This window comes from Lynx rufus, unplaced genomic scaffold, assembly GCF_022079265.1.
Source record: "Lynx rufus isolate CCGP_SWC_20201006 ecotype Redwood Valley unplaced genomic scaffold, mLynRuf1.p SCAF_29, whole genome shotgun sequence".
NCBI classification, from domain to species: domain Eukaryota; kingdom Metazoa; phylum Chordata; class Mammalia; order Carnivora; family Felidae; genus Lynx; species Lynx rufus.
Window position 1 is genome coordinate 5,622,735 of NW_025814844.1, and position 8,368 is coordinate 5,631,102.

At 46.6% G+C, this 8,368-nt stretch overlaps 1 protein-coding gene across 1 annotated transcript; it reads right to left on the reverse strand.

Moving 5' to 3' along the window:
- Window positions 1-300: 300 nt before the first annotated feature.
- Window positions 301-3,786, reverse strand: TXNDC2 (thioredoxin domain containing 2). Its single transcript, XM_047090296.1, has 2 exons — window positions 3,324-3,786; window positions 301-3,009 (listed from the first exon to the last, which is right to left on the reverse strand). Exons 1-2 carry the CDS (start codon window positions 3,421-3,423, stop codon window positions 1,259-1,261), a joined length of 1,851 nt encoding a protein of 616 aa, XP_046946252.1. The 5' UTR covers window positions 3,424-3,786; the 3' UTR covers window positions 301-1,258.
- Window positions 3,787-8,368: the final 4,582 nt, after the last annotated feature.

The following is an 8,368-nucleotide window of genomic DNA, read 5'->3' on the forward strand; positions in this document are numbered from 1 at the left end:
TTAAGTGTCAGACTTCAGCTCAGGTCATGATCTCACGGTTCGTGGGTTCGAGCCCCGCGTCTGGCTCTGTGCTGACAGCTCAGAGCCTGGAGCCTGCTTCGGATTCTGTGTCTCCCTCTCTCTCTGACCCTCCCCCGTTCATGCTCTGTCTCTCTCTGTCTCAAAAATAAATAAACATTAAAAAAAAATTTTTTTTTTAATTTGTTAAGAGGTTAGACCTCATATTATGTGCTCTTACCATCACCACCACCACCACAACAAAAAAGACGACATACAAGGAAACCTCTGGAGGCGATGGGTATGTTTATTATCTTGATTGTGGTAATAAGTCCATGCATATGTCCAAACTCATCAAATCGTATACATTAAATATTTGCTAGTATAGGTGTACGTATCCCATACACATTTTTCTTTTGTAAACACAAAACTCTGGACCAAGCCACCATCTGTGACCCAGACCTGGGCCTTTGGGCTCTGAGACATCTGGGAGCAGGTTTTAGAAACCCAGTTACCAGGAGACAAAGTAAGAAATCTGCCACCGGGGAGCTGATGTCATAATGGCACTGAGGATCACCCTGACTTTGACCTGAGTAATAAAGCGCTCGGTCTGAGAAACCAGAAGCTTTGGGCTCTGTCGAGGTTTTTGTGGGCGTGATTAGTAGAAAAAGGCCTGCACTCGAGATCTGGGAAGCTGGCTTTGAGCTTGGCTGTGCCAGCCACGAATCCCACGCGGGGTGGGTGAAGCCATGGGATTTCCAGAGTCCTCCAGAGCACTCCCTGCACCCAGAGGAGGTTAGGTATGATCTGTGGATCTTTCAAATTCTGTGTTTCCCAAAGTATCCTATCAGAAACCCCAAAAGATATGTGAGCATGAGAAAAGAAGTCTCCACTCATCTTTCAATCATGTACTTGTACCGAAGAACTGTCTCAATTTCCACTGTTGCCACAAACACCAAATGAGCTGGATTTCCAAGGGTGAGTTCCCAAACAAATCACAATACAAAAAAACGAGACAGGTGGACTCCCAATCTCCACCAAAGGAAACTTTACTATCACCCTTTCCTACCAATGAAAACATGGTCACAGTAGGCTTCAGTGCTTTACCACTTTTCGAAAAGGTGGAGTTAATACTTAATAATTTATGAGCAGGGGGCCATTCAGACACACACTTTTGTTACGCCTCACCTTTTTTGGTAAATAAAAAAGCAATCACAAACTATCACGAGCCGACTGTCTACAATGCTGTCAGAATCCACAATTACTTTAACTCTGCAATGATCGCTTCGAGTTTTTCTGTAACGGCGCCGCAAAATTCGCCCACCTTTTCTTCTTTCTTATAAAACTGAAAGGTTGGGATGCACATGATCTCAAGGTCCTTCACCAGCTCATCACACTCATCAGCATCTACTTCCAGGAACACCACGTCCTCGTACTTGACAGACAAGGAATGGAAAAGGGGCTTGATGGTCCTGCAGGGCCCACACCACGTGGCTGAGAAGTCCACGGCCACCAGCCTCTCCCCAGCCTCCTTGAGCGCCAACTCGAAGTCCTCCTTGCTTAGGATCATCTTCACCAAGTCCACTTCCAGACGCTCCATTGACCCTGATGCCTTCAGGACGTCTCCTTCTATGGGCGGGATGGCTTCTTTTGAGGACTTGGGGATATCACCTTCCTTAGGCTGGATGCTGTCTTCTGAGCAATTGGTGTCACCCTCTCTGGGCTGGATGCTGTCTTCTGAGCACTTGGTGTCACCCTCTCTGGGCAGGATGTTTTCTTCTGAGGACTTGGGGCTGGGGATGTGTTTGGACAGGGTAGATTTCACTAATAGCTTGGGGCCGTTGATCTGTTTAGACGGGAAAGGTTTTGCTGAGAACTTAGGGGTGTTGGCCTGTTTGGGCAGAATGGATTTTGCTAAGAACTTGGGACTCTTGCCCTGCTTAGGCAGGATGGTTTTGGCCGGGGACATGGGGATGTTATCCTGCTTGGGTGGGATGTTTTTTTCTAAGGAAGTAGACATTCCATCCTCCTGCAGCAGGGTGGTTTTTTCTGAGGAACTGGGGGTGTCACCGTGCTTGGGTGCAATAATTTTTTCTGAAGAATTGGAGCTATCAGCCTGCTTGGGTGGGATCCTTTCTTCTGAGGGATTGGGGGTATCACTCTCCTTGGGTAGAATGACTTTTCCTGAAAAATTTGGGGTGTCAGTCTGCTTGGGTGGGATGCTTTTTGCTGGGGAATTGGGGGTATCAGCCTGCTTGGGTGGGATCCTTTCTTCTGAGGGATTGGGGGTATCACTGTCCTTGGGTAGAATGATTTTTCCTGAAAAATTTGGGGTGTCAGTCTGCTTGGGTGGGATGGTTTTTGCTGGGGAATTGGGGGTACCAGCCTGTTTGGGTGGGATGCTTTTTGCTGGGGAATTGGGGATATCAGCCTGTTTGGGTTGGGTGATTTTGGTTGGGAAATTGAGGGCATTGCCATGCTTGGGCAGGATCATTTTTGCTGAAGAATTGGGGATACTGCCATGCTTGGGTTGGATGATTTTTGCTGAAAACCTGGGGGTGTCAACCTGCTTGGGTGAGATGGATTTTGCTGAGAAACTTGGGATGTTAGCCTGTTTGGGTGGAATGGGTTTTGCTAAGGGATTGGAGATGCCAGCTTGCTTGAGCGGGATAATTTTTTCTGGAGAACTGGGGGTATCAGCCTGCCTGGGCAGGATCATTTTTGCTAAAGAATTGGGGATACTGCCCTGCTCGCGAGGGATGATTTTTGCTGAAAAACTGGGGGTGCCAGCCTGCTTGGGTTGCATGGTCATTGCTGAGAAATTGAAGATGTTACCGCCCTGTGCCGGTGGGAATATGACCTTGAGCTGTGGACCTTTGGATTGCTTTGCAGGCATGTGTTGTATGTTGTCGGCCTCCGAAGCCGAGGCCTTCTCCTTGATGTGTGCTGTGTCCAAGAATTCTGGGACCAGGGGAGCCACGTGGCTGGACAGACCCTGTAATAATGGACTTTCTGAACAAAAAAGTAAATAAGTAAAAATGCAAAAGAGGAAACAACAACAAAAATTCTTATCACGTACTCCAGGGAAGACCAATGCCATGGTTAGAGCCCACAAATGTAGTTTTGTGAATGACGCATCACTGTGAAAAATCACATTCAACAGAAGGCCAAGCAGCATGTGATTACGTGTATCTTTTGGTAGAGTTGTTTTTTTTTTAAACTACAACTTTTCTCTGCTTTAATACCGCTGTCTGCTCCTTGAGCACGTAAGTCCCTAAGGTGACCTCCCCCCCACCCCGTCCCCTGCCCCCGCCCCCCTCCCTTACCATTAGCGTCACCTTGATCGGCTTCTTGTTTCTCTGGACTCATGTTCGGATCTTCCGGGGTTCCAGCTCTATCACTTTCCACTTCCTGTTCCTTGTCCATATCCACTCAGACTTCACACGTGCCTCGGAGTGGAGACGAGGCTGTACCCTCCAACTTTCTCCAGCCTCTCCTGCCTGACATCATAATATGAGTAACGACTTGCATTCGGGTGGTACTCACGGCTGGCTTTCCCTCTTTGTACTCAGAGCAGTAGTATTCGAGAGTCTCGTGACAGCCTTGGTTATGGTCGCCGTGCCGTGTGTTAGGCTGTGCCCGGTGCCTGATGTGCATTCATAAGCATTATTTCCTATAACACAACAAACCACTGAGGTAAGTACCATTATGATCCCCGCCTTGCAAACAACAATATTGAGCCCTGGAGAAGTTATGTAACTTGCTCAAGGTCACAAAGCCAGGAGATGGGCGGGTTCCAAGCCTGCTCCCTGAACGCTACGCCGAACTGTGCCGTTTGCCAAATCCCTGCCCAGCATGGTAACTCGAAACCACCTTTCCTACAACCTTCCTCTAGGACTCTCTGGCTCCAGCTGTCCCTTTCTGACTCACCCGCCCTAACCATCTAAGTGTTTCCTCCTAATCACGTTACCCTCCTCTGCAAAGTCCTGCCTGACCGTCAGGTGTTCGATTTGACTATTTGGAAGGGAGTAGATTATGACCCAGAGAAATTCCCTGAGAAGAGGTGAAAACGTCACACCTTCCATCCCAATAGATGGGGAGCCAAGAGAACAGGTACATAGATGTGTTCAGAGGAAAGCTGACAGCAGAGGAGTATTTGCCTGGGCTCCATTGGGGAGGCCAGGAAACACCCACATTCACATGGACTCCTCATCGACATGGCAGCGTGGGTCACTGGCAGAGGGTGTGACTGGATTCTTGGGCCTGGCGCAGGCTCCTGGCCCCACAGCCTGCTGTACCCATGCCAGGGATCTGGAACTCCTGCACAGCCAGTGCTGGGGACGCGAGCGTCCCTCGAAGACCGGCAGACCTATGGGGGCCTCGAGGAAGAAGCGAGAAGCCACTATGAAGGGGGATTTGTGATGAGAGGGCAAAGACTGGAGTGACAGGTTCAACCAGTGGGTGAGAGCACGGTGCCCCAACCCCTAGATGGGCCTGGTGGTCCTCAGCAGTCCTTAGTCGAGGCAGCAGGCCAGACTAGCCAGTTTACATGCAGAATGGGAGCCAGAGGGCCGGGCCACAACTGGGCTGCACGGCCCTGTGCACCCAGATATTGTGGAGAAAGGGGAGGAATTGGAAAGACTGAGCTGCTACCAGAATGAGAAAGCGTGCATCAGGCTGAAAGTCCAAAAGCAGGCAGATTGAATTCCTGCCCCTCATTCCTCGAATCCCCATCGAGACAAGGCTCGTGGAGGAAGGAGATCCACTGTAGGACAATTTTAAAGCCATAGTATATTTGCACATCTTCATGAAAGTGAGGAGATCTGTGACCATGGTACATTCATACTTGGGAACCCGAGCTGTGTTTTAGGTTTGGCAGAGTTGGTCGAATTTTTTTTCCTCTTCAGTCTGAAATTCAGATGGATTCCAAGCAACCGGAAATATCAACACCTCTGAATCATTTTCATTCAACTTGTCATAAAATGTATCTTTTTCCCTTAAAATGTATTTTCTCCTTCAGCACAAGCTGGCCCCCAAATTGCTCCTGAACCCTTATGTCAGTTGTGGTTCTGTGAGGGAAACAATAAATCAGCTATTCTAGGCATAGAAAGATTTATCTAATTATAACGTAGCTGGAAAGGCTGCCTTTGGGCTACATACCCTGGAATAATTCCTAGAAAAATGAGCAGGGCTGCAGACCTGGCCTGCCAGGGGGTGCGACCTTCATGATATCAGGAAGGCAGGAATCAGAAAGTTGCCGCTAAAATGGTTGACTTCAAGAACTTTCTGTTCCAGCTGCCAACCAAGGGTGAGAGAGCCACCGCTCCAACTCCCTCCCAGCTCAAAACTAGGGCTGAACTAGAAAGCTAGGGCAGAGAGAGGACAAAGTTGCAAGATGATGGCTTCCTTCGCATGCGGGTCCATCTACTGGTGGAATCGGTTTTGTATCCAGAACCCTAGGGGAGGCCAAAAAATGTGGTCTTCAGATTTCCAGCCTCTGTAGTTCAGGGAGCCACACTAGAAGTTGGAATAAACACTGCATGGAAATTCATTTCTACCCCACGCTCGCAATGACGACACGACAGTCTAGTTTTTACACACTAGGCTGGCACAATTTTTTGGTTTTATAATTACAAAAATAATACATATTCATGATACAAACGTGACGAAACACACGAATAAAAAAATAAGAATAAGATTGGCACTCAAAGTAACAATCTTCAAGGATCACCGTTACCAATACTGTGATGTATATTCTTGTCTTTCTTGGATTTATACTACCGTAATCCTTTTCATGGAAGAATATATCTTGAATCCTCTCTTTTGGATTTTGAACCTCCAGAACAGTGAGACGTACACTTCTGTTGTTTAAGCCACCCAGCCCTAGCAAACTAATATGGCAGCCATAGACATGGGCATGGCTGTGTCATAATAAAACTTTATTTACAAAAACAGGCAGGACATAGCTGGCCAATCCCTGCCCTATATAATCATTTTTAATTTTTTTTTCCACGTTTTTATTTATTTTTGGGACAGAGAGAGACAGAGCATGAACGGGGGAGGGGCAGAGAGAGAGGGAGACACAGAATCGGAAACAGGCTCCAGGCTCTGAGCCATCAACCAGAGCCTGACACGGGGCTCGAACTCACGGACCGCGAGATCGTGACCTGGCTGAAGTCGGACGCTTAACCGACTGCGCCACCCAGGCGCCCCTATATAATCATTTTTAATGATTGACTAATGTTCTTTTTAAAGGATGAACTACAATTTACTTAAATCATTTCATATTGATGGATATAAAGGATGTTTTTATTATTTGCCGGTGTAAGCAATATAACAATAAGGATTTATAGATAAATGTGTTCACATATTCTTAATTATTTTCTTAGAATACAATTCTAGAGGGGCACCTGGGTGGCTCAGTCAGTTAAACGTCCGACTTCAGCTCAGGTCATGATCTCATCGTTCATGGGTTCGAGTCCCATACTTGGGGTGGGGATTATGTTCCATCTCCTTGAGGGAGGGGTATCTACATAATTTTATTTGGAATTTTTCTGTTTGGGAGGTTTGTCTCTCCCATCCTCCATTTATTTATTCCATTCATTTATTTACGTTAGTGTCGACTCATGGACATTTGTTTTATACCTTGGGTTATAATCCACTACTATGAAATTTATTTGTTGCTCACATCCTCTCAGCTTTGACCACTGAGAACTCTTTCAGTTGGCTCCCGTGTCCTTTTGATTTACACACCCCTGTAGTTTTGTTTGTTGAGCATGTCCTTGCCTTCTGGCACTACAAGATGCTCCAGGCTCATCCTATAGATTCACTGCCATATCCCTAGAATCGTCCATTTCTTTAATGAGCCCTGCTTCCTTTTATTGCAGAATGGTATTTAGAAAACAAAATCTGAGCTGGGTGTGCTTGTTGATACTGGGTGCCATTGCCTTTAGACTCAGTGAGCATAACTAGGAACTGGATACAGATGTAACTAACCCGTGCACACACACACCTTTATTGCTATTTCTATATCAGTATCTGTATTAAGCGAACTATGAGTTCATATTGATGTCCTTGACTTTAATTCAGTACCACATGGTTCATTGTAGCCTTCCCCCAAGCTTGTCTGTAAACTTCTATTCCAAAAGTGACTTGGTCCCCACTGTCTGCCACTCATTTATTTATTTGTCCAATTCCAGTAGACACATATAATGGTTTCAGAATGGTTAACCTGTCCCTCCATGGTAAACAGCTTCATCACGTAGAACACAGCGCTTTTGTACAGTTCCTTTTGTCTTTATAGGCTTATCGTTTCTAGTCATTGCCAAAGTTACTTAGGTCGGCCTCTTCCCCCCCCCCCCCACCCCTTCAATGAAATTATGCCATACATTTGTAGTAGGTATTTTCTTTTGTCACATTCTGCATTTCATTCTGGGATCCCCTACCCTCTGGACTGAATTTTTTTCCAAATTTGCATACATTAAGGTTCACTCTGTGCTGTGGAGTCCTCTATGTTTGACAAATGAATGTTATTATTATTCATCACTACAGTACCATACAAAATAGTTTCACTGCCCTAAAAAAAAATCTATGCTTCACCTAGTCAACCCTCACCCTCTTGCAAATTCATGGCAGCCACTGATTTGTCTCTGTAGCCTTGCTTTTTCTAGGTTGTCACATAAATGGGGTCATATAATTTGTAGCCTTCTCAGATTGACTTCTTTCGCTTAGCAATATGTATTTAAGATCCCCCATGCTGATTTTTGTGTCAATGGTTTGTTTCTTTCGACCACTGAATAGATAATAAAGCATTTTAACTAAACTATAGGAGGCAGATCTAAGACAAGAATTTGAGCGCAGGTATTTATTTGGGGCATGATCCCAGGAGACATTGGTAGGGCAGTGGGGAGGGAATCAAGCCAGCTGTCACTGTGCGCACTAGGGGTCACTCCCACTGGGGACTGGGGGAGAGTACAAAGCATACCTCAAGCGATCCTTCCTTCCTTCCTTTTGGGTGCTCTTTCCGGGGGCATCAAGTCTGGCATTTGTGCTTGCCCTGTACACATGCTCTACCTGTCCCCTGCAGGGGCACCTGAGCCACCTGAGAGAGATGCAGGTGTTTGCAGTAAGTAGTCATTTGAGAATAGGGATGAGAGCTAACAGGCTGTGCATGGAGCAGGGCATCCTGTTCAGCTGGAAGGCGACGCTGCACAAAGCAGCTGTAACTGAGGAGTAGACAGAAGGGAGTAGGGAGAGAAGGTTTCCATCTTCGGTGGGGTGCACACTGTCTTCTCTGACATCTAGAGCTCCAGAAAATGAGCCCAAAATAGGGTCAAGGGCTGGCACTCAGAAAGAATCAGCTGGATGTCAT

Coding starts and splice junctions, on each gene's coding strand:
- TXNDC2 (XM_047090296.1), bottom strand. CDS start 3,423: ATGGACAAGGAACAGGAAGTGGAAAGTGATAGAGCTGGAACCCCGGAA. Junction 3,010..3,323: donor CGATCAAGGTGACGCTAATG/GTAAGGGAGGGG, acceptor TTTTTTGTTCAG/AAAGTCCATTATTACAGGGT.